The sequence below is a fragment of the Marmota flaviventris genome, chromosome 1 (assembly GCF_047511675.1).
Source record: "Marmota flaviventris isolate mMarFla1 chromosome 1, mMarFla1.hap1, whole genome shotgun sequence".
NCBI classification, from domain to species: domain Eukaryota; kingdom Metazoa; phylum Chordata; class Mammalia; order Rodentia; family Sciuridae; genus Marmota; species Marmota flaviventris.
Window position 1 is genome coordinate 113,639,368 of NC_092498.1, and position 26,820 is coordinate 113,666,187.

The 26,820-nt window shown below is 44.4% G+C and overlaps 1 protein-coding gene across 3 annotated transcripts in view; it reads right to left on the reverse strand.

Annotated features, from left to right (window-relative positions):
* Nucleotides 1-359: 359 nt before the first annotated feature.
* The window catches only part of Kremen1 (kringle containing transmembrane protein 1), a 71,876-nt gene continuing 45,415 nt past the window's right edge, over nt 360-26,820 (reverse strand). The window contains exons 4-9 of one of the 3 annotated variants that reach the window (XM_071614907.1): nt 22,889-23,013; nt 15,401-15,554; nt 9,026-9,358; nt 8,065-8,226; nt 6,705-6,789; nt 360-4,377 (exon numbers count right to left, since the gene is read on the reverse strand). In XM_071614907.1, the coding sequence (XP_071471008.1) occupies nt 4,209-4,377; nt 6,705-6,789; nt 8,065-8,226; nt 9,026-9,358; nt 15,401-15,554; nt 22,889-23,013 (1,028 nt within the window). In that variant the 3' untranslated portion in view covers nt 360-4,208. Of the gene's footprint in view, nt 4,378-6,704; nt 6,790-8,016; nt 8,227-9,025; nt 9,359-15,400; nt 15,555-22,888; nt 23,014-26,820 lie in introns of all 3 variants that reach the window. The other 2 variants (XM_027956070.2, XM_027956071.2) reach the window with 2 other exon arrangements.

A 26,820-nucleotide genomic window follows, 5' to 3' on the forward strand; every position in this document is an offset into this window, starting at 1 on the left:
TGTCTGGATACGATGGCACCTCACGGGAGAGCCTGGCGCTCCTACTGACATTAGCAAATAGGGTCCAACTGAGGGTGGCCGTGTGCGCTGAGGTCCCGGCTGCTGGTCAGAGCTTGGTGCTCCTCCCTAACCCCTGGGGTGGCGCAGCCATCTGGACGTCCTGCCTTTCAGACCCTCCTGGCTGAAGATCAACAGTAGTCAAAGCTGTGACAAGACCAGAGGAAATCAAGACAGCACCAGGAGAGAGCCAGCCAACGGGGCGGACTGTCGACCGAGAAGAGTTGAGAATCCCACAGTCACACCTTCCTGTGGGTCATCTGGAGGAGCACCCAGAGAAATGACAGCCCAGGGCCCACCACTGTTTCTACAACCATGAGAATATTTATTTTCTTCAGACAGTAAAAATAACATTTTTTCTCTCTTTTGTAAAAGTTAAGTACCATTACATTCCATTTTCTTAAATAACAAAATCCTAAAAATATATATTAAATTGTATACAGTGCGTCACACTTCATTTTATATTTTAAAATACATGATGTTTCTATTTTGTTCTCAAAGTTGCATATTAAGAGAATATTTACAAATAAAGCCTTGTCATCCAAAGTCAAAGTCCCTGCTGGGGGTGAGTTTGGATATGGAGGGTCTTGGTGCAGTGAGAACCCGGGGGGTTCCTGCGCAGGCAGGAGGGCCTCCAGGTGCACCTAGGGACCTCCCCTGTGAAGCAGGAGCCGCCTCTGCCTGCCCTCTCTGTCCAGCCAGTGCTCAGCTCCAGCTGCGGAGACAGGAGCCCGGGCGGTGGCGCCAGGGGCCTGCGGGCAGAGGGGAAGCCCTGTCTCCCCAGCTGTCCAGTCTGAGGGGAGCCTCTGTGGCTGGAGGTTTGGAAAACACCCCAAACCAGGGCAGCTAAGCTGAGACCTGGCTAGGAGGTAGACAGTGAGGAGGGTAAACAAAGACACAGAGGAAACAATGGAAAGGCGGAACCCAGGCAGTAACAAAGCAGAGGGCCAACTCCCCCCAGGAGGACCGGGACCCAAGGAGAGCCAGGTGCCAGGATATGGAGGCGGGGTGGTCACTGGGGAGACCCGGCCTGGCCTCAGCTGACAGGAAGGTCGGGTCTTGGAGGCCATCTCTGCTAAGTGCTTGGTGAAGACTAAGTGCACGGTGCCTGTGGCGGTCAGGCAATGCTGCGTGCCCTGGTGTCTGCCCAGCGGCTGAATCTGGATCCTGAGTGGGGTCAGGCAGACTCCTGCCTGGGCCGACAATGGGTGTGAGGCTGGCTCGGGGCCCAGGCACGCCATGGGGTTCAACCTGAGGGCCAGGACAGCTGTACTTGCAAGTGCTTTGATCTCTGTGGACTCGGGGCTGACCGGAGTCTGGAGCCAGAATCCACACTGAAGAAGTCAGCACGCCAGGTCACCTTACTCATGCCCAAGAGGCCTCACCAGTCCTCGCCCACATGGACACAGGCAGGGGGTTCACTCCTGTTTATTCTCTGCTTTGCAAGTGACTGAACAGATGGGGAAGAACAGAGTGCACCCTGTGCCTCCTGCTGCCTTCTCCCAGGGCAAAGGACACTGTGAGACACTGCTGAACACCAGGCAGCTGGTCCCCAGAGGGCTGAGGTGCAGTCACCCAGGAGGTGGAAGGCTTGGCTAGCGAGGGCCCTCTGTGGGTGCACATGTTGAGAAGGCAGCCTTGGGTGCCAGCAGTGCCCAGGGCTGAGGAAGGCTCACAGGCCGACGCTCTGTCCCCTCCTGTGCTTTCAGGGCACAACCCTGCCTCTTTCAGAGCCTTCCGCTGTGATGTCGGACGAGCCTCAGGGTTGCCCTTTTCCAGTCACTTCCTAACTCTCCTCTCAGCTCCAGGCACTTCTCAAGGCATTTCACTTCCTCCCACAGTGCATGCTCCTGGACGCCCACCTCACCTCCTCTGGGGTCATTTACTTCCTGGGTGTTTGCGTGGCTCTAGGGGCCTTCTGGGGAATGCTGCTGACAAGTTCTAAGGCCACAGTCAGATGTTTATGGAGCTTTGGCCTGGGACGGTTCACAGCCCTGCCCCCAAGCTATGGTGAGGTGCTGCTGGGTTTCTAGGGCTGCTCCCTGGAGAGGAAGGGGATCTGGAGGTACGGGCTGTTTCAGGCCACCAGGAGGAGGCGCCCGGGGCACTGCTGCCCTTCCTGGGGTCTCTAGAGAGAGGCTGCTGGGGCCACAGCTCAGATAACGTGCTGGCTAGGGCCTGGCATCCTGAGATGTGGAGGGTGAGGAGGCAGATGGGGGGGGCGGCTTCCAGGAGGCCAAGCCCAGTGACCAGCATTAGCTGGGGCAGTTAGAAGTGCCTCTGGCCAGGAGAGCCCTTCCTGGGCTCCACATTCCCGTCATGCTGTGCGCGGGTCTGTTCACAGCATGGGGCCCTGGGTGAGCGCACACACCTGGCGCTTGTGTTTGACAGGAGATTCCACAAAAGCCATGAATAGCCTGGAGGAGAGAGGCCGGGCAGTCTATTTCCAGTGATACTCGCTGTGAAGGCCTGTCTCTAGGCCCAGGGGCCTGCGGACAGCTGCTCTGGCGTAGTCGCCCTTCCTGCAGACAGCGGCGCGGGGCTCTCAGCACACTGCAACTCGGCTGCTGGGGTAGCACCCTGCCTGCCTGTGGACACACTGCCCACTTCCCTCTTACTGCCCCACCTGCTGGTTCTGAGCACCCCTGGCCTGGCACTGCCGAATGTCCTCCCTCCCCGCAGACACTTCTCAGCTGGCCCCATTCAACCTTCCATCCTCCCAGGAGCAGCCGGGTTCAATGGGCTGCTGGAATCCCAGGACAGCCAGAGCAGGCAGTGGCCTGGGGATGTGGGGGAGGTAGGCACAGTGCCCAGGAGGGCACCCAGGAAGCCAGAAGCACAGCAAGCACTCAGACCGAGTGCCCACAGGACAGCCATACTCTTGAAACGGCCCTTCAGGGCACAGGCTACTCTTCCAGCTGCTGTGGGCAAAGCCAGCTTCCGGATAGTGGGGACCTCTGAAGATGCCTTCTCTCATGGCCAGCGCTGCTACAGCTGGAGATCTCAGTCTCGGGGCCTATCCTCCAAGGACCTCCAGTCCCAAACTTTCCCTTCCCCTCACCAGTCTCCGCAGTTGCCTCCCTGTGTGAGGGACAAGGTGGCCTGTCGCCAGGGATGAGAACCTTCTTCTGCCCCACAGAGTCACTCCTGAGGCCTCTCAGTCCCCATAAGAAGGGGCAGAGCACACAGCCCTCAGGGTATATATCTATTTAACCTTCTTTCACAATGAGAGACACTGCAGCAGGCACTGTCAGCCCAGGTCTCACTCAACGCTGCCCAGAGGCTGGGCCAGTCTTTATACTCCCTGTTCTGAACTGAGAGTTGGCTGAGAGCGGAGAAAATGTCCTGGAGTGGGTTCCACAGGACCCAGGGCGGCTGGGGAGCCAGGCGGACAAATCCAATCCATAAGTACTGAGTGCCCAGGACGCTCCCATCAGAGTCTGAGGCGTGAGAATGAGTGGACGTTTTATAGGTCAGTGAGCTATTGGAAAACCTCTAGAGAGAAGCCTGTGTGTGGAAGACATGAATGGGGGTCCTAGACCCTCTCTCAGGCCTTCCCAGGCCACCCTAGCCTAGCACCCAGAGAGCAAAGCTCCAGCGCCAGTATGGAGCACCGACTCCCTTTACATTTTGGCAGGTGCTAATGCCCAGGAGTCCACGCTTGTACGTGCCAGGCCAGCCCTCAAAAGAACCTGAGAATTCTCCCAGTCTGGTCCTGTGCCAAACTGTGAAGACCAGGGGAAACTGATCTGTGTGTGGACAAAATAAAGAAGCAAGAAAAACTCAACATATGCTAAACCTACCCATCACCCAACAGTCATCTAGAATGAACCTGAGCCCAGTGTCAGCGTGGCCATCTCTGTCATCTCAGCCCGGTCCTGACACCCCCAGTTGCTAGACCAGAGAGAGACGCGCAGGGAGGGCCTGGCCCTGAGCCCTTGAGTCTCTCTCCTAAGTGCAGCTGGTGAAGCAGGAGCAAGTGGGCTAGGCTCACCCTGCAGCTTGGTGCCCCTTCTCAATGTGTTGAAGGGTACCCCCAAAAGGCTGAGGTGGAGGGGAGGCAGGGAAGAGTCGGTCAGAGAACCACAGGGGAGGTCGACCCCGACAACCTTGAGCCCCAAGAGGGACCTCGAGTTCTGGGAAGTGCGGTTTTAGTCACTCACAAGGGGATTGCGGTCATCTTGTTGACTCTGACCCTTGAGCTTCTTCTTAAAGATGGAAATTGAAGTAGAAGGTTTATAAAAAATGCTCCAGATTTCCCCTGAAGTCCCTGGTTGATGGCAATCCCTGAGGTCCCCTGAAGCAGGAACACGGTGGGATCTGTCAAACAAAAAAACCCACAAAGTTCAAGTAGATCAGAAGAGAGCCCCCAAACAATCTGCCATCTCATGAGACACCTGTCCTAAGAAATGGGATGCACAGTGGGTTGAGGTTCCAGGAAGGACCTAAGGGCCAGCTTTAAATATCTGAAGGACTACTGTGTGGATGAAATGCAGCTGGCAGACAGCAGGGAAGAGTCCTTCTCAGCACAATAAGAGACTTTCTGACTGGCAGAGTTCTTCAAATCTGGAAAAGGGTGGCCTGGGAGAGTATGAATTTTCAGATTATTCTTTTTAAATTGAAGAACTCTGTCCCAAATGCTAAAACAGGGCAAGAGCAGAACTCCCCTGCCTGAAGCAGTATCCTCCCTCAGCTCCAGCTCCAGCCCCAGCACACTCCAGATGTCAGTCCCCAAGGTCACTGGGCAGGGCAGCTGAGAAGGTCTCCAACACCAGAGGGGACTTAGGTACATACTTCAGGGCCTCAGCCACGCTATGAGACACCTGACCCTACAGGAAGTATCCTGCTCTCTTGCTGCTGCAGGGGACACAAGACAGAACTAGGCCTGAGGGGCTTCCCCAGAATATGTGAATTTTGACCTTTAAAACCTATGTATACAGTTGGCCCTCCAAACCCACAGGTTCTGCAACTGTGGATTCAACCAACTACACATGAAAATAGTTGGAAAAAGAAACTGTTCTGAAGATGTACTGATGCTTTTCCTTATTTTCCCATTGTTTATTTCCTAAACAATGCAGTGTAACAACTATTTACATAGCATTTATATTATATTAGATATTATACGCATACAGTACATAGGGCAATGTGCATGTTATATTCAACTACCTTGTGTTTTATATAATGGATTTGAGCATCCAAGGATTTTGAAGGACAACTCTGTGTATGTGTGTGTGTGTAAAAGAGATGAGAGTGAGCTTAGTAAACAATAAGGTCATTATTTCTACTGAAAAATGTCAAGTCTCTGGTGACGATGTCTAGGTAAGGTCATCCCAGAGTGACCAAAGGTGGCCTTTACAATACAACAGAGGAGGCTGTGTTCAATGTATAAAAAGTCTGTGGCATGGGCTGTGGTTGTAGCTCAGCAGAAGAATGCTTGTCTGGCATGTGTGAGGCCCGGGTTTGAATCTCAGCACCACATATAAATAAGTAAAATAAAGGCCCATTGACAACTAAAAAAATCATTCTTTAAAAAAAAAAAAAAAGGGCTGGGATTGTGGCTCAGAGGTAGAGCACTTACCTAGCATACGTGAGACACTGGGTTCAATCCCTCAGCACCACATAAAAATAAAATAAAGATATTGTGTCCACCTATAACTAAAAAAAATATTAAAAAAAAAAAGTCTGTGGCAGAGGGCAAGTGAGAAGGTCCCCCAAAAGGGGGCTTTCACTGGACATCAATGTTCAGGAAGACCTTGTAATGGGAAGAGCTGGACTAGGAACTAAAAGAAGGTAATCAAGGCCTAGAACAAATTAGAACTCGTCTCTGTAAGTCACAAACATCAATGGCACCCACAATTGCCCCTTTCCTGGAAGGTGGAACTGTTAAACCTGAGCAGCAAAATAAGGGAAGAAAAACTTTCTGCCCCAATTGGTCAGAATTGAAGGATAATGCTTCCAAGCTTCTCAAATAATTTTTTTTTTAGAGAGAATTTTTTAATATTTATTTTTTTAGTTTTCGGTGGGCACAACATCTTTATTTTAAAAAAAATTTTTATATGATGCTAAGGATTGAACCCAGCGCCCTGCACATGCCAGGCGAGTGCGCTACCGCTTGAGCCACATCCCCAGCCCTCAAATACTTGTTTTAAAGTAATCATGGCCAGCACTGCTGCAGCTGGAGATCTCAGTCTCAGGGCCTATCCTCCAAGGACCTCCAGTCCCAAAAAAGAAATAGTTAATAAAACGTTAGAATTGTCTTCCTAAGATTGTCTCCCAATTTCCAGGAGACATCAGGAAGTATGTGTGGTATTTCCTAGGAATCTTTAATCTTGCATAAATATCACTATAAGGAACCAGCACATGCCAAAAAATGGAAATTGTTGCTGTTTATGCCACTGAAACTGTATCCTGTGGACACAGGAGCAAACTCGATCCCTCCATCCCTCAAACCTTACTTAGTGAGATTTGTCCAGTTGTACTTTTCACTCTGAGGAGGAGGAGGAATGTCTGCTGCCTATGTTATCTAGGACTCAGGGCTTTGGAATTGTGTTCTGAAGTGACAACTGCATCCAGACAAACGAAGCCCAGGAGAAAAGGCATTATGAGGCTTCCCCTTCCTGGAACGGGCAGCACTCTCTTGTACTCACTTGAACGTGACATGCAGAAGTATCTTTGCAACAATGGCTGTGACCGTGAGTATGAGGAGGGTCGCCAGGCCGTACACTGTCCATCCTACAAGTGCAAAAGACAAGGGTCCACTGAACACGTTTGTACTTCAAGGTCCAAAGGAGGTCTGCAGCTTGGGGGTGCAGATCCAAAAGGAGCCCCCATGGCAGGTGGGGGGGGCCAGCAGCAGGCAGCTGTAAACTGGGCTGAGCATGGACCCCAGCTTTCTCAGTACCTTGCCCTGTTCGGTATGATACAAAGCACACTGGACTCAGAGTCAGAGGGTGGGTACCTTCTGTCTCTACCACAGGAGTCACTGTGCCACTGAGTTACATCAAGTCTCTGAGCCTCAGTTTTCTCGTTCAGGCAATGAGGTATGTGATCTATGAAATCCACCACCAAATGACAAGGAACGAGCATAGCAGAGGCCCTCCTCCCTGACCTTCCATGGTGGGTCCTGTCAGGCACAGGGGAGAAACGTGAGAACCTCTAGGCTGCCAGCACCAACAGTCCTCTCCAGCTCTAGCAGCTCATATAGGTGCTAGTTCTGTGGCAGAAAATGGGACCAGGCACGTACGCACCCAGCCAAGTTAGCTGAAGCACTAAAGACCACTCCATCCCTCTCCTACATGACACAGCTCTTAACATGATCAGGTTTTTAATTTTGCTTCTTGTCTTTTTCTTCCCACTCAGAGGCCACAGGACGGCAGGGATTTATTTGGTTCAGTGGACAGTCTAGTTCCTAGGACAGGGCCTGGCCCCCACAGAAGCATTCATTTATCTTTTGGCTTTTTTCTGGTGTTAGGGATTGAACCCAGGACCTTGTTCATGCTAAGCACATGCTGTACCAACGAGCTACACGCCAAGCCCCACATGTGTCTTTATCCCTTTATTTTGGTACTAGGGATCGAACCCAGGGCCCCACACCCGGGGATGTGCTCTTCTGCTGAGCTACATCCCCAGACCCTGTAGATCTTTGGAATGCATGAATGAATGAAGCTCTTGCAAATGCCATTGGAATTACAACCTGGGGCTCTACAAAGATTAATCTATGATTATCTATGATTATGATTTATTTAGACACAATTAGCTAAGGAATCACAATGTACAAAAGGCACGTAGACTGTATCTTTGGAAGTGAGTGAGTTTTCCTAGGGACAAAGGAACTGCTAATGAGAACATTTATCTCCAAGGCCAGGACAAAGCAGAGGTCACAAAGGCTGTACCCCAACCTGCCTCTGAATGAGAAACACCCAAGAGCTCTTTTGTTTCTGTAACTGCCAAGAGCACTACCTTCAACTCTGTGGCTGCCAGCCCCTACTGATGGTGCCCAGGAACTGCTACCTGGGACGGTCTGCGGCGGGTGGCTGGGGCTGGTGGTGATGACGTAGAGGACTTTGGACGAGCGTGCAGCACTGACGCTGAGGTTGGCCTGCTCAGTGATCACCTGGGCCAGCGTCTGGGTGACAGTGGGTCTCTCTTGTGGCAGTTCTTCCTTGACAGCTGGAAGATCAAAAGGGCTTATGGGGGGAAAGCTGATGGACACAACAGGAAGCAGAAGGTGAAGGAGGAAGCCCTAGTTATAAAGAGAAGGCCTTTTGCTCTGGGTAGGGTTCCTTCCACTGGTCCTGCTGGTCCCAAGGCAAAACCGTGAGGCTCTGGCTGTGGGCCTGCAAGAGGCAGAGGGAAGAATCTAGATGATTTCTTGTTTCCCAACCCTGTGTTTGGCAGCCAGGTCTCCCTTTGCCTGGAAGATCCTCTTTCGTCCTCTCTCTAGACCCCAATCCCACCTATTCCTCACGACTGTCCCACAGCAGGCGAGGCCTCTTCCCAGCCATCTGCTGCACACACTACCTCAACGAGGGTTCACACCTTCCATGTTTCTCAGGTGTTGGTAAAGAGTCACATCTAGCATACATATATTCACACCAGAGGGCCACAGGGGGCATCTCCACTTTAGAAGGGCTTGAAGAAAGCTGATCAACCAGTCTTTGGGACTGGCTGGGAAGTTTAGAGGCAGGAGGATGGACCGAGTGACCTCTTACAAGTTTCTCAATTCTACCAATCACAGCTCTTTCTTTTCATTATTCTTTTAGCCCTTCCACGAAAACTGTCATTAAAGCTACTAAAATGCAAAACTGAAACATTATCAAGTTGTGCAATGGGGGGGGGAAGGGTTTGTAGCGCTGGGATAATCTGGGGTGGAGTCAGTAGCTCTTGTCCACCTGACGAGAACCACTCGGTTAGAAAGTCACCCTCGTGGGAAAACAAGCCTGAGGCACACAGGCTGAGGGAGTCTTACCTTGGTATAAGACAGCAAATCCCTGGGCCTGATTGATGCGATCGGAGAAGAAATATAAAATGACAAAATCCAGAGAGACATTAAAGGACGAAGGTGGGCGGTTCCTTCCATTGAAACGGACCAGGACGTGGTGGGTGTATCCATCCAGCAGCTCTACCATGTCTGCAGAATCCCTGATGTCAAATAAGGTGAAGTTGAAGTGGATGTGGGAGGCTCCCGGAACCCGAATGGTCCAGTAGCAGACTCGTCCTGTGGCGTAAGTGTCGGGAAAATCCGGGGAATAGACCACGGATGTCATGGCTGAATAGTTCCCACCGCAGGCGCCAACCAGAGCTGCAGAAGACAAGGAGACAGCAGGCCTGGGTCTGGGTCTTGGCTACAGGACTCGCTCTCCAAAGCTGGCACAAACAGAACTCTTCCTAAGTAATGTGACCCATTTGGGGACTGTTTTATCTCTAAAGCCAGACCTTCTCAGGTTTCAGGATCAAATCACAAAATGAATCACTTAAACCCTGAACAAATGACTGTGGAGACTTTTTTGTTTTGGCCCAGGAGACCTGAGCACCAGCATACGGCACAGCAGTTGGGCTGTGCTGGAGTCACAGAGTCTGGGTGCGGGACTGGCAGGGCCACGTGATCCCACCCTTCCCTTCCAGGCTCCTCCCTTCTCTCAGGTCCAGGCTGGGGAAAGCACCTGCTCCTGCGCCCCAGGATGGCTCGAGGACATGCGGAAACACGGGGATCTCTTGGCAGGGGAGGCACTTGAGGTGAAGTCCTAGAAAAGGAAGGGCTCCACAGCTGCTTGGTGTCCCTGATACCCCAGAGGGGCAGCACAGGAGGGGTCCACACTCATTTCTCAAGCAGGAAACTGGCACAAGAAATGACTTTCTGCCTGGGGGAATCCTAGATTCTCATTGCTCTGACTGGGCACATCTGATTTCCCTGGGCGCCTGTTTTTGATTGGCAGGCTCTAGGAAGGAGAGCAACCACTTGCTATGTTACACGGTGAAGTGTAAACAAGACCTTGGAAATGAAGGCCTTGCGGGGCAGCAGGGGGCTGAGGAGTTAGAAAGCAGGCTTTAGGAAAGTTCTGTGTCCCTGTGGGGCACAAAGAGAAATAAGAATATGCTGCCAGGGCTAGGGATGTATCTCCTAGCTTGTGAGGCCCTGGGTCCAATCTGAAGCATGGAAAAAAAGAAAAGAATACATTGATTTCTCATCCTATAACTCTAAAAAGCAAGAAGCTCTTCCAAGAGTCCGGCCACACAAATGGTTTCATCTGTGACAGAATATGGGAGGAAGAGGTGACCTCCACAGAAGCAAGTAAGAAGAAAGCAGCCAGAATTTTAACAAATTCTTTTATTTTAAGACATTTTTTTTTTAGTTGTAGATGGACACAATACCTTTAATTAATTTATTGTTATGTGGTGCTGAGGATCGAACCCAGTGCCTCACACATGCTAGGCTAGCACTCTACCACTGAGCTACAACCCCATCCCTTAACAAATTCTTTTTTTTAAAATTTTATATGAATACATATATTTAAGTTGTCAATGGACCTTTATTTATTTATTTATATGCAGTGCTGAGAATCAAACCCAGTGCCTCACTCATGCCAGGCAAGTGCTCTACCACTGAGCCACAACCCCAGCCCTTACCAAATTCTTTTTTAAAAAAAGTATGTATATATTAGTTGCAGATGGACACAATATCTTTATTTTGTTTGTTTTTATGTGGTGCTGAGGCTTGAACCCAGTGCCTCACATGTGCTACTCAAGTGCTCCAACACTGAGCTAAATCCCCAGGCCCGAATTTTAACAAATTCTTAATATGGGTTTCCCTTTCAGTTGAGGGCAGCCGTGAGCCCCAGACACATTCCGTTGCAAGCTCTTCTGCACAGGCCTCCATCAAATGCTGTGAGGAGTGACTGGGATCAGGCAGCAAGTCAGCGTGCCCCTTGGTGGCAAAGGTGTGCAGGAGGTGACAGGCTGCCACTGAGAGACAAGCATGAAACAGTACTTGCATCCTTTACCCTCCTCTCAAAGGAAGCAAAGGCCTTCCGATGCTGGGGAGGGCAGCAAGCCCTCCTGCTCCTGGCTCACTGGAGAAGGGTAGATGCAAAACCCCTCCTTCCTCTTGCCAAATAACCAGGCAAAGAATCCACTGCTCTAGGGAAAGCAGAAGCAAAGGCATTAGCCTCTGGTTGCCTTGAGCCTCTTGGGCCCAGGATCCAGCAAAGCAGAGGGCTGCCACTCCTGGGGACAGGCGGGAAACTTCCCAAGGTCCACCACAAACCAAGACAGTGTTTGGCGTCCAGGGAGAGAACAGGTGTGCGGGAACACTGAAAAGGCCTCCCTCCTGCAGCCCAGTATCATGTCCTGAGGATGGGGCAGGGAGACTAGGAAGCTCCTCTGACCTCCCCCAAGAGCACAGCACCAAGTTACAAGCACCAGAGTCACCTCTGAGGAAGGAAAAGAAAGTGGAGAAAGAGCCCCTCTGTGACACAGAGGGGACTGCTCAGTGCTGACGATGGGAAAAGCACACTGAGCAAACCCACTGGCACCTCAGGCTCCACACTAAGCACAGGTAATAGCAGCAGCCAGCACCAGAGGACTCTGAAGCTTCGTGTACATTAAGGGTAATGACAAGAACAACAAAACGCAAGCCTGGCACCACTGCTGGCAGTTTGGCTTAATTGGCACACTAAGCAGGCCAGCCCAGGTGAAAAGGCTACTGCCCTTAGCGTCATAGAGAGGGGTGGATAAGACTCACTGTTAAGAGAGAAAGCCAGCGGGGCCAGGGCGCACACCTGTAATCCCAGCAGAGTGGGAGGCTGAGCCAGCCTCGGCAAAAGCAAGGCACTAAGCAACTCAGCGAGACCCTGACTCTAAATAAAACACAAAATAGGGCTGGGGATGGGGCTCAGTGGCCAAGTGCCCCCAAGTTCAATCCTCAGCACCACACTGCACCCCCGCAAAAAAAAAATAGAGTTAAAACCAACCACAGAACCAGACTTGCTAATGACCCCAATGCTAGAACTGTCAGACCCAGAGACTACACGATGGATACGGTTAGTATCTAGTGAAAAAATAGAACAAACTGGAAATTTCGGCAGAGATATGGAAACTACAAAAAAGAGGCAAATATAAATGGTAGAAGTAAAACAATATCAGAAATGAAGCATTCCTTTGATGGGCTCATCAGCAAACTAGACAGAGCTAGGGAAAGAATAAATTTGAAGATAGGTATCGATAGAAATTATTCAAAATGAAACACAGAAGGTAAACAAAGTAAAAAACAAAACAAAAAGCATCTATGTGACTGTATCAAATGACCACACACACACACACACACACAAACACACACACATAAACTAATGTTGGTCATTTGATATAGTCAACCCTTCTCAGTCCGTGGGTAGATGCAGTCTGAGATGGGCAGCTTTTGCAGAGCTGAGAGGCCACTCTGAAAATAACCAGAACACCTGGAAAGAATTTTTTTTTAAACCAGAAATGTCCCCAGCCCCTTTCTCTTATTATTTTTGATATAGAGTCTTGCTAAATTGCCCTGGTTGGGATGACAGGTGTACACCACGCCTGGCCTGTTCACATATTTTTAAAGCATGAAAATGGATCAGTTATTATGATCTATTTTATTACTGTTAATAAAAGGGATTCTAGTGACTAAAAACAGTCTGAATCTTGGCTCTGGCATTCATTAGCTTAAGTAATTTACTTAATATTTTGATTCTACTTTTCTTATCAACAGGTTTGTTGGGACAATTTAATAACACAAAATATAAAAAAAAACCACACTCAGATTCAAGTCTAGCACACAGCCAACACTCCTTGTAACAAGGTAGTTAATACTGGTACACAAATATGCACTAAAATGAATTAATTTAATGAAAATAATTACTATTTGTAATATATATTTCATATATGTGAAAGGTGATACTTGCTAAATGGCTCACTTTAAGACATACTGTCTCTATTTGATACCTCTAGTAAAGGTATTACACCACAAAAAATATAACTTTATCTGACATATAGCTGGAGCTCAATGAAAATGGGTTAAATGGGGGCCCGGGATGTGCTCAGCAGTACAGAGCTCATCTAGTATATGCAAGGTCCTGGGTTTAATCCCCAGAACTGGGGGAAAAAAACACTAAACAAATTAAAATGTCTATAAAAAGTAAACATTGAATTGATCAAAAGTCCATCATTTGGGGGCTGGGGTTGTGGCTTAGTGACAAAAAGTGCTCACCTAGCACATGCGAGGCCCTGGGTTTGATCCTCAGTACCACATAAAAATAAATAAATAAAAAGGTATTGTGCCCAACTGCAATTAAATATAAATATATATATATATATATATATATATATATTTTTTTTTTTTTTTTTTTTTTTTTTTAAAGCCATCATTTTAGCTGGGTGCTGGCACAGGCCTGTAATCCCACCAGCTTGGGAGGCTGAGACAGGAGGATCATGAGTTCAAAGCTAGCCTCAGCAAAAGTGAGGAGTTAAGCAACTCAGGGAGACCCTGTCTTTAAATAAAACACAAAATGGGGCTGGGAATATGGCTCAGTGGTCGAGTGCCCCTAAATTCAATTCCTGGTACCCCAAAAAAAGAAAAAGGTTCATCATTTTATAAAGTATGTAATTTAGTGGTTTTTATTTTATTTCTCTCCCCTCTGTTTTTTTTTTATTTTTTAGTTGTTGATAGACCTTTATTTTATTTATTTATTTGTATGTTGTGCTGAGAATCGAACCCAGTGTCTCACACCCAGGCAAGCACTCTACCATTGAGCCACAATCCCAGCCTCCCTCAGTGGTTTTTAATGTAGTCAATATGATGTGCAGGGGTTACTTCTATCTGATTCTAGAACATTTTCACCACCCAAAAAAGAAAATCTATACTCATTATTTCCCATTCATGTCTTCTTCCCAGCCCTTGGCAACCACAAATCTTCTTTCTATTTACATGGCTTTGTCTGTTCTGGATACTTTATATAAATGGAATCATACAGTATGTGGCCTTCTGCATCTGGTTCTTTCATTTAGGATAACATTTTGAAGATTCATTCATGTTGTGGCATATATCAGTACTTTATTTCTTTTTATGGCTGAATAATATTCTATTATGTGGTCATACCGCCTTTTGTTTATTCATTCATCAGTTTATGAATATCTGAGTTGATGCTACTTTTTGGTTATTATGAAAATACTCCTATAAACATTTATATACAATTTTTTGTATGATTCTATGTTTTCAAGTCTTCAAGTCTCTAGAGGATCTGCCTAGGAATAGAATTGGTGGGTCATAAGGTAACCCATTCTTTTTTTTTTTTTTTTAAAGAGAGAGAAAAGAGAAGAGAAGAGAAGCGAGAGAGAGAGAGAAAGAACCTTCCAAAATTTATTTTTCAGTTTTCGGTGGATACAACATCTTTATTTTATGTGGTGCTGAGGATTTGTGCCCCGCGCATGCCAGGTGAGCGCGATACCGCTTGAGCCACATCCCCAGCCCATAACCCATTCTTTCTTTCTTTCTTCATTTCTTTTTACATTCTCAGCATTTTTTTTAGTTGTAGATGGACACAATGCATTTATTTTATTTATTTATTTTTATGTGGTGCTGAGGATGGAAACCAGTGCTTCACACGTGCTAGACAAGTCTCTACAACTGAGCTACAACCCCAGCTCCATCCTCAGCCATTTTTAAAATTTAATTTTGAGACAGTGTTTCCCTAGGTTGCTGAGTCTGGCCTAGAACTGGCGCTACTCCTGCCTTAGTCTCCTGCATTGCTGGGATTAAAGGTCTGTGCCACTATGCCCTCCTGGCTATGTCCCACATTTTGAGGTCCTGCCAGACTGCTTTCTAAAGCAGCTGCATCATTTTACATTTCCATCAGTGATGTAGAAGGGGCTAATTTCTCCATATCACTATCAACACTTAATATCCATTTTCCATCCTCCCTCTTTGAATTAACATTGCATTCAATTTAAGGTAAAAAAAAGAAGCAAATCCATACACTCTGCTCCTGTTTTCTCATGAGACACATGGCAGAGTGAGCCAAGGCATGTAACGTAAAACTGGAAAGGTTATCTCTTCCAGGTTTTCTAAGCAGCTCACAATGGGCCACGCCACCTCACAGTGCTCAGCATGAGTAGTGGATCACTTGTCAACTATCTGTCCTCCCTTCTAGAGGGCAGGGGCTGAGTCTGAATGTTCCATGCTGTATTCCCAGGGCCTGGGCATGCCTGGCCTATGGCACTGACAAGTGAACGAATGTACCCATGGAAGAGAGGGCAGGTTTGCTGCCCTGGTCCAAGCGTTCCTGTGCCTTGGACAGTGATGGGTGCAGGGCATACTTACTGTCAAAGAGGATGATCCTGCCGTCACCACCACAGGGCTGGCTGTGATCCCCGAAGCAGACGCTGTTGCACTCGGTGCTGGCTGCCTCCCCATACTTCCAGTAATCAGGATTGTTCCCACAGAAGCAGGCATAGCCTGACTCCATGCCGGCAAACTGCCACAACAGAGAAGCAGCACATGGGCAGTATTATCAGGGGTGTCAGGTGGCCCAGAGGAACCTGGCAGGGTCGGCCCAGCAATCATCCTCATCTTCCCAGGCCACCCTTCCCCTGCCACCTCTCCTGGCCCCTCTCTAAGCTGCACACCACCTTAGACCAGCTCTGTAGCCTATCTCCCCGTCAATGGGTATCCTTTTGAATGTTGGCATTTCTACTGTATTTAATTATGCTTTAAGGTGGAGAAAATCCCATAAATTTGAAACATTGATCATAATAACCATTAAACATATTGTTTACCCTGTGCCAGGTAAGCTCATTATAGGCCCCAGTTAAACTTTTCATTCCATCTTTTATATTACTATGTAGTATTTTGGTAGACAGTTCTATACATTTCAATATTTGCATGGATTTGTGCAAACACCAGTACAGAACAGTTGCACCGTCCCAGTAAGTTTCTTTGTACCATTGCTATAGAAGACCCCTCCCCTCCCACAATCACTGACAACCACTGACCAGTTTTCTATTATTGGTTCTGTTTTTTTGAAAAATGTAATAAAACGGAATCATACAGAACCATACACTTTTAAGACTGGCTTTTCTCACTCAGCATGTGTTCAAGGTTCATCCAAATTGGTAAAGGTATCAAAAGTTCACTCTTTTTATTGCTGACAGAGTCTGATGCATAGATTTGCCATAGTTAATTCATCTATTGGATTACTTCTAGTTTTTCATGACTTTGAATAGAATTATAAACATCTGTGTAGTTTTCATTTCTCTAAGGTAATAAGTAGGAATAAGATTGTTGGATCACAATACCTTCATTTTATTTATTTATTTTTTACATGGTGCTGAGGCTTGAACCCAGCATCTTGGACGTGCTAGGCAAGTGCTTTACCGCTGAGCCACAACCCCACCCCTACATTTAACTTTTTTTTAAAAAACTGCCAAATGTTTCCAGAATGACTACCATTTTACATTTGCAATAATGATGTATGCAATTATTTGTTTGCACAAATCCATTTCCTTGTCAGCATTTTTTATTGTCTATTTCATTGTAGCCATTCTATACCTGTGTAATGGTGTCTCACTGTGGTCTTCATTATACAAATGAAGACTTTAAAGGCTAGTGATATTAAGTATCTTTTCATATGATTATTTGCCATCCCTATATCCTCTTTTGTGAAGTTATCTATCTAGGTTTTGTTCATTTTTAAACTGTATTGTTTAGCTTTTTAACTACTTAGTTTTTTTTAAAGAATATTTTATTTATTTATTTTTATGTGGTGCTGAGGATAGAACCCAGGGCCTCGCATGTGCTAGGCGAGTGCTCTACCACTGAGCCATGACCCCAGCCCAGTACTTAGTTTTAATAGTTGTTGAGTGTGTGTTTGTTTGCTTTTTTACACATTCTGGTTATAAATTATTTCTAAATATATTTTTCCAGGTTGTAGTTTGTCTTTTTGTTCTCATAATAGTATTTTTTACAGAGCTAAAGTTTTTAATTTTGATAAAGTTAAAATTAAAATTTATCAGTTCTTTTTCTTACATGTCTTGCTTTTAGTATCATGCCTAAGAACTTTTTGGTTAAATCTAGGTCAAAAATTTTCTCCTGGGGCTGGGTTGTGGCTCAGTGGCAGAGCACTTGCCTTGCACATGTGAGACACTGGGTTTGATCCTCAGCACTACATAAAAATAAATAAACAAAATAAAGTCATTGTGTCCATAAATAACTAAGAAAAATTTAATTTTTTTTTCTCCTGGGGCTGGAGCTGTAGCTCAGTGGTAGAGAGATTGCCTAGCTTGTATGAGGCATTGGGTTCAATCCCTAGGACCACACAAAAATAAATAATGTTTTTTAAAAAGTATTCTATAAAAAAAAGATTTTCTTCTAAAAATTTTGTAGTTTTACATTTAGATTTAGATCTAGGACCCAATATATATTTGTTCAATATATAGTCTTTTGTGCTTAAATTCTTTCAATAGCATGATGTTCTAGAGACTTATTCAGGTTGGCAGGTATATTTTTTCTTTTTATCATTGAGCAGTAGTCCACAGCATGGATATACAGTACCACAATTTGTCTATCTATCCATTAGTTAATAGACATTTGGGTTATTTATAGGTTGGTTTTATTATGAATAATGCTATTATTAATATTAATGATTAAGTCTCTATGAACATAGCTTTTCATTTATCTTGGATTGTAAATATCCAGGTGTGGTACTGCTGAATAGTAAGGTAGGTATATATTTAACTTTATAAGAAACTTTCTCCAAAGAGGTTGTACCATTTTACATTCCTACCAATAGTTTATTTTTTAAATTTTTTTTTTTTGGGGGGGTACTAGGAATTTAACCCAGGGGCAATATACCACTGAGCTACATCCCTAGCCTTTTTGATTTTTTAAAAATATTTTTTTAGATGTTGATAAACCTTTATTTTATTCAGTTATTTATATGCGGAGCTGAGAATACAACCCAGTGTCTCACACATGTTAGGCAAGTGCTCTACCACTGAGCCACAACCCCAGCCCATCTTTTTGATTTTTTGAGATGGGAGTCTCACAAAGTTGCTTAGGGCCTTGCTAAGTTGCTGAGGCTGGCCTTGTACTTGTGATCCTCCTGTCTTATCCTCCTGAGCCTCTTGGTTCACAGGTGTCTGCCACTGTGCCTGGCCCTACCAGTAGTTTATAAGACTTCTACTTGCTCCACATCCTTATCAATTCTTAGTTCTTTTAGTATTTCCCTGAGAACTAGTGTTGCTAAACATCTTTTTAAATGTGTTTATTGACTAGCCATATATCATTTTTTGATGAAACATCTGTTCAAGCATGTTGTCCATTTTTAAACTGAATTTTCTTATTGTGTTGTTAGATTCTTTATATATTCTATATACAAGTCCTTTATCAGATATAGAGATTCAGCAATTGCTTTCTCCATGGCTTGTGTTCCATTTTCTTAACTTTGCCCATTTTCTGGACTCTTAGATTCCATTGTTAATATTGATAAGTCCAATTTATTGAATTTTGCTTATTTGTGGTTCTGTCTTCTATTTAAGAAATCTTTATCTAACCCAATGTAAGATTTTCTACATTTTCTCCCCTAGCAGTTTAGTTGTTTTAGCTCTTTTTAAAAACTGAAATATAATTCACATTACATAAAATTTACCATTTTAAAGTGTACATTTAGGTAGTTGTTAGTATATTCAATGTTTTTCAACCATCATCACTATCTAATTCCAGAAAATTTAACACCCCAAAGAGTCCCTGTGCTGATTTCAATTAGTTCTGATTCCTCCCATCTCACACCCTCTGGCAATGACTAACCTACTTTCTGTCCCTAGGGGTTTTCCTGTTCTGTACGTTTCATATAAATGAAATTATATAACATGTGGCCTTTTGTCTCTGGCTTATTTCATTTAGCATAACATTTCAAGATTCACCCATGTTGTAGCAAACATCAGTATGTCATTTCTTTATACTGCCTGAGTAATGTTTTATTGTATATATATTTCATATTTTACTTACCCAATATTCATCAGTTGATGGACATTTGAGTGGTTATTTCTATCTTTTTATGAATAATGCTACAATCAACATCTGTGTATGATTTTTTTTTTGTGTGAACATGTGTCTTCAACTCTCTTGGGTATATGCCTAGAAGCAGAATTGCTGGGTCATGAGACTTTTCCACAGCAGCTGCACTATTTCACATTTCCACCAGCAACATATGAAGGTCCTAATTTTTCCACATACCCACCAACACTTGTTATTGTCCTTAATTATAGCCAACCTAGTTGTATCAAGTGTATCTCTTATGATTTTGTATCAAGTGTATCTCTTGTGATTTTGATTTGCATTTCCCTAAAGACTAATGACACTGAAAATCTCCTATAGAGAAATATCTATTCAAGTTCTCTGACCTTTTTTTTTTTGGTACCAGGGATTGAACTCAAAGGAATTCAACCACTGAGCTACACTCCCAGCCCTATTTTTTATTTTATTTAGAGACAGGGTGTCACTGAATTGCTTAGCGCCTTGCTGTTGCTGAGGCTGGCTTTGAACTCTCAATCCTCTTGCCTTAGCCTCCCGAGCCCACTGGGATGACAGGAGTGTGCCACAGTGCATGCCCATTTTTTAAGCTGGATTGTCTTTTTTCCTTTTTGGTCCTAAGGATTAAAACTAGGAGTGTTTTACAACTGAGCTACATCCCTGGCACCCCACCTCCCCGCTTATTTTTAGATGGGGTCTAAGTTGCCCAAGTTGGCCTTGAACTCTGTTCTCCTACCTCAGCCTCCTGAGTTGCTGGGATTACAGGTGTGTTCCACTAGGCCTGGCTGGACTGCTGGACTGTCTCTCTCTCTATATATATGTATGTAGCTGGGCACAATACCTTTATTTTATTTATTTATTTTTTATGTGGTGCTGAGGCTCAAACCCAGTGCCTCACATGTGCTAGTCAAGCACTCTACCAGTGAGCCCCAGCCCCAGCCCCGGACTGTCTTTTCATATTTTAATTGTGAGAGTTCTTTATACATTTTGAACACTAGACTCATCAGATATATGATTTGCAAATATCTTCTCTCATTCTATAAGTTGCTTTTTCACTTTATTATTAGTGTCATAAAAAGTAACCCTAGCTTTAACCCTAATTTTGAGGAAGTCCAATTTTTCTATTTTTCTTTGCTTACTTGTACTTTTGGTATCATAACTAAGAAACTATTGCCTAATCCCAGGTCAGGCATATTTATACCTATGCTTCCTTATAACAGTTTTATAGTTTTAGTTACATTTGGGTTTTTGATCTATTTTAGATGTGTGCAATAGAGTCCTAACTCATTCTTTTGCATATGGACCTCCAGTTGTTCAAGTACTACTTCTTGAAAAGACTCTTCTCTCCTCATCAACTGATCTTAGTTCTCTGGTTGAAAATTAATTGACCAGGGCTGGGGGTATAGCTCAGTGGTAGAATGTTTGCCTAGTAAGCATAATGCCTGTGGGTTCTATCCCCAGCACAGAAAGAAAATTTTTTTTTCCAATTGACCATTAACATATAGGTTTATTTCTGGACTCTCAATTCCATTCTACTGGTCTATACATCCATTCTTAAGCCATAGGACTTTTTTCAGTCATATAATTTTAGGTTAATTTTTGTCTATGATTATGCAAGGATAAAGGTTCATTTTTCTTCACAAAGAGTTCCAGTATTAGCTGGATGTGGTGGCACATACCTGTAATCCCAGCACTTGGGAGGCACAGGCAGGAAGATCACAAGCTCAAAGCCAGCCTCAGCAACTTAGCGAGGCCCTGAGCAACTTAGCAAGACCCTGTCTTAAAATAAAAAATAAAAAAGGGCTGGGGATGTGGCTATACATGGGGTTAATCCCTGGTACCAGGGGGAAAAAAAGAGTCCCAGTGTTTCTGCAGAAGCATTTGTTGAAAATCCTTTCCCCTACTGAATTACCTTGGCACCTCTGTCAAAAATCAATTGTCCGCATTAGTGCAGGTCTATTTCTGGACTCTTAGATTCCACTGATCTACAGCAGGAGTTGGAAAACGTTTCCTATAAAAGGTCAGATGACAAATCTTTTTGGCTTTGTGGGCCACACAGTCTATTTATCAACTACACAACTTTGTTGAATAATTAGTTATCAGTATTTTCTTGAGCCTTGTGATTTCAAAATTTTTGTAGAATGTCCTTTGTTTTGATATTTCCTTCTAACCATTTTTGGTAGAAGTATCATCACAGCTCTTGCCCTGGAAGGTGGGATACAATATCTAGTTTTTGTGATATCACTGGTTTCACTAACTTTGACCATGAGTAAGATAGCATAAACCAGTTTTCTCCCTAGTAAAATCAATTGTTTTCCCTGTATAATTAGTAAGTATTTTGTAGGTAGATTCTTGAGGCTATGTAAATATTTATTCATTAGTAGATGAGGATTTGGAATATTTACATACCTTGATACTTGTTTTCTGAGTTGATTAGTAGTGTGACAGTTGCCAAATGGTGAATTTTCTAATTCCAACATTTCTTTATATTTATTAGTTTACATTCTCTAGTAAGGAATAATTTTCTTCATTCTTGCATTAATTCATTCATCCATTAGTGTGGGTTTGCAGATTCTTATTTATAAAATGGGGTACATTTATTACTATCATTATTTGGTTAGAAGCACAAATTATGCCAGATTTGGCTGGTAGAAGCCCCTTTAAGTGGCTCCTGTATCCTTTTGATTTTCCTGCATAAGATGTTTCAGGTTCATCTTGTACTTTCTCAGAATCAACACTATAATCAGTAATTTTCTCCAAGGTGCTTCTTTTTAGTGGAGAATAGTATTTAGAAACCAAAATTCAGGTGTTCAGTGTACTCTCTGCTATTGATATGTCACTGCTTGCAGGCTCTTCAGTGAACAAAGCATATAGGTGTGTGTGTGTGTGTGCACGTTGTGTGTTATATGTGATGTATATAAACACACACACACAACGCACACACACATATACACACTTATATTTTTTTTCTATATTCACTCTCTATATATCAAAAACCATGCCCTATTCTAATCCAATCCCTATCCAAAACTATAGGCTTTGTTCCTGTTTCCCTGACTTCCACATTTGTAACTCCCTTCTCTAACAAGAAGAAACCTGGCTCCCATTATCCTAGATCTGTTCATTTACATGCTCAAGCTCTGTGCAAGCAGCCAATCACTCGATGAGGTTGAGCCAAATGCCTTGCTACCTGCCTCACATAGGCCCTGAACCTTGACAGGCTATCCTCTTCCCTTGAGCCTGTTTAGTGTGGCCTTTAGACTGAACTGGAAAAAAAGAGAGGGAGGGAGGAAGGGAGGGAAAGGAAATGGATCTTTTTCTCTCTTTCTGATGTAACAAACAGTAGTATTATTGAACTCCAATGATTAAGAGATGAATTTCAGATCAAGGAATAGATAGGAAGAAGAGAAAATATTCTGGACTGGTGAACAGGCTAGGAAGTAAACCGTGACCATGTCTTATTATTCTCGGATTCTCTGTGAAGCCATTGATGTCCATGCATAACACCCATGAGCGGATACCTAACTCTGTCAGAGGTCACACGGGGAAGCAGCTGTTGGGGATTTTCCTCTCCTCTTTTCCCAGTCTCTAAACAAAAGTGCTGCCTCACACTCCTGAATCAAGTCCACTCCTCCTTTCATTGTTCCTTGGCAGAAAAGTAGAGCTATACGGTTTGACAGGTTTTGTTTTGTGCTAAAGTTGTACATATTTTCAAGTTAGCTCAGCAAAATGCACTTCTGTCTATTTTTTCCTACAGTCACACAGCCACAGGATCATTACCTTATACCTCTGACTCCGGCAAAAACTGATGCAGGTTTGTATGGTAAGTTTGTTGGATGTTTTACTGGTGCCAGTTAGAGGAGGTGGATTTCCATGATCCTGGTAGCAGCCAAGGTTTCCAGGCACTAGAGAGGGGATGGGAGAAGAAGAAAAAGAAAAAAATTTGCAACATCTGGCTGTGAATCACTGAGAAGAAAAAGCAAATTGTGCCAGGTACTTTTATCTCAGCCAATATTTCCACTCCTGAAGTATAAATAAACAAGCAGCAGCTTTAAAAATGGAAGCCTCTCTATTTTATGCTAAACACCATGTTTTTGTTTTATTCTGAAGAATATATGAGATTCTTAAACAAACTCTAAGATGCTTTTTTTTAAATACTTTTTTTTAGTTGTAGATGGACACAATATCTTTATTTTATTTATTTATTTTTATGTGGAGCTGAGGATGGAACCCAATACCTCACATGTGCAGGCAAGTGTTCTACCACTGAGCCACAAACCCAGCCCTTTAAAAATTTTTTTTTTTTTAAATTTTTAGTTGTAGATGGACTTGATAACTTTTAAAATTTATTTTTATGTGATGTTGAGGATTGAACCCAGTGCCTCATGCATGCTAGACAAGCGCTCTACCATTGAGCCACAACTCCAGCCCTACGATGCTTTTTAAACCTTATCAGTATTGAGAGGGCCGAGTGTGATGGCACACATCTGTAATCCCAGTGGCTCGGGAGGCCTCTGAGGCAGGAGGATTGTGAGTTCAAAGCCAGCCTCAGCAAAAGGGAGGCACTAAGTGGGGATGTGGCTCAGTGGTCAAGTGCCCCTGAGTTCAATCCCTGGAACCCCCCACCAAACAACAACAACAAAAAATTGCCATTGGGAGAGTCCCTGAGATCGTCTGGTGAGTGAATACATTTTTTACTGGTGCTGGGACAAAATTACCACAAACCTACTAGCTTATAACAACATACACTTACTATCTTTCCGTTAGGGGTCAGAAGTATTAGATGGGTAATATCAGGCTAGAATCAGGTGTCAGCAGAGCTGAGTCCTTCTTGGAGGCTCCAAGGGAGAACCTGTTCCTTGCCGTGCCCATGACCTAGCAACTGCCCCTATCTTTTGGCTGATGGCTACACCATTTCCCTCTGGGGCCGTCATCACCTTCTTTCCCTCCCTCTACGTCCACTGTCACACTGCCTTCTTAAGCTCAGATTCTGCCTCTCATTGTTGTAAGGACAACATGATTATATTAGACCCAGGATAATCCAGGATAATTTCTCCACTGCAAAATCCTTAAACACAGCAGCAGAGTCCCTTATGCCATGTAAGGTCATATATTCACAGACTTGGGGGACTTAAAACATGGACATCTTTGGGGGGGTCATTATTCAGCCTACCACAGTGAGCACAAAGTTGTGTTTCACAAATGCACATCAGATGGTTTGGTCTAGTAAAAAAGCTATATCTGAGGGCTGGGGTCGTGGCTCAGCGGTGGAACGATTGCCTAGCACATGTGAGGCACTGGACTTGATCCTTAGCACCACATAAAAATAAATAAATAAAATAAAGGTATTGTGTCCATCTACAACTAAAAAAAAGTGATATTTTTAAAAAGGTGGTCATGTGTAACTAATTAGAACAAATTTTAAAAAAATTAAAAAGCTGTATCTGAGAATAAAGGTACCAAATGTGGTAGACAGCTTTTAAAGATAGGCCTCAATGATCCTGCCATGGACTGGATGTTTGTAAATTTGATGACGTAATAAGAAATATGCATTTGGTTTCTGCTCCTGGTTCCTTCCACAGTGCTCCCAATTCCTTGGAATTTCACAGGTGGATTGGAGCATCTTTTGTTCTAATGAGGCAACTCTTGGTGGGCTCCTGAACAGCCTCAGGATGGGCTGATCAGTAGGAAGACCAAGCCATGGTAAGACTGCAACCTTCAGTCCCATCCCCCTTCTCCAGGAAGGGGAGACTGGAGCTAATAATCATGCTGTTATGGTTTGGATGTGAGGTATCCCCCAAAAGCTGAAATGTGAGAAAATGCAAGAGGGTTCAGAAGGGAAATGACTGGGTTGTGAGAGCCTTAACCCAATCATGAATTAATCACCTGATGAGATTGAGTGGTAACTGAAGGCAGGTAGGGTGTGGATGGAAGAGGTGGGGCATTGGGGGTGTGGCTTTGGGGTATGTATTAATATCTGACGAGTCTCTCTCTCTGCTTCCTGATCATCACGTGAGCCCCTTCCCTCTGTCACACTCTTCTGCCATATGTTCAGCCTCACCTTGAGGCCTGAGGAATGCAGCCTGCTTTCTATGGATTCAGACCTCTGAAACTGAGCTCCTAAATAAACTTTTCCTCCTCTGCAGTTGTTCTGGTTGGGTCTTTAAGTCACAACAACAAAAAAGCTGACTATAACAGATGGCTGCATAATGAAGCCTCTTAAAAATCCCTGAAAGATGGGGTTCAGAGAGTTCCTCAGTTGGTGAACAAGACCTAGGTACCGAGAGAGTGGCAGGCTCCACGGAGACAGAAGCTCTGGTACTCAAGATCCTTCTAGACCTCAAACAGATGCACCTCTTCATCTGGTGGTTCATCTGTATCTTTTATCATATCCTTTACAGTAAACTTATAAATGTAAGTATTCCATGAGCCATTATAGCAAATCACAGAACCTGAGGAGGAGACCATGGAAATTCTTGATTTGTAGAGAAAGTTGGACAGAAGTGTGGGTAACCTGGGAACTCACCTGTGACTGGTCTGAAGGGGGACACAGCTTTATGGGTCTGCACTAACTAGGTGGTCGATATACTATAATTTATCATAGAACATCTGGTTAGTGTCTAGAGAGGTGGAGAATTGGCTGATTTGGGAAAAACAGACACATCTGTTGTCAGAAGTGAAGTGTGTGAATACATAGGAAAAATATGTTTTTCTCTTTTACCACCCTCAAATGTGTAAGTGGAAGCCTGACTCCCCAGTGTGATAGTCCGTGCAGGAAGGGCCCTTGGGAGATAAACTGGGTTAGATGAGGTCATAAGGGTGGAGTCCCCACAATGGGATTAAATACCCTTAAATGAAGAGGTCAAGTCCAAAGCCCTCTCTCTTTCCACCATGTATGGAAACAGCAAAAGATGGCTGTCAACACACCAGGAAGAGGGGGCCTTGCCAAACACTGAATCATTTGACACCTTGACCCTGAACTTTCAAGCCTCTCTAACTGTGAGAAATAAATGTCCACTATCTAATCCACCTAGTCTGTGGTATCTCGCTATAAGCAGCCTAAACTGCCTAAGACAGGATCCCTACCTCCTGATGTTCATCCCCCCCCCTTGACTGTGGGTGGGACCAGTGACTTGCTTCTGACCAACAGAAGATGGCAACATTGATGGCTATCACTTCTTTGATAGGTTACAGAAGACTGACTTGTCTTGCTAGCAGACTCTATTGCCTTCTCAGTTTCTATACCTGAACAAAGCAATACACCATGAGGATATCTGGCAAGGAACTGAGAGTGGCCTTCAGCTAACAGCCAGCATGGAACTGAGGCTTTCAGTCCAACGGTCCACAAAGAACTGAATTCTACTGACCACTGTATAAACTGGAAAGCGGGTCTTTCTCCAGTCGGGCTATCAGATGAGACTCCATCTCTGGCAAACACATTGACTGTAGCTTAGTGGGACACCTTGATATAGAGGGCCTAGCTAAATCAGAGGCAGATTTTGTAACTCATAGACTATGTGAGAAAATAAATGTGTGCTTCTTTAAGTTACTAAGTTTTGGGATAATTTGTTACACAATGATAGATAACTAGTATATCTAAATAACACAGACTAAATATATGTTTATTGAATGAAGGAATTAACTCATTGTGGGTCATAGACAAATCACTCTGGACTTTAGTTTTACATTGGTGTTATTAATTTTGGAATCAC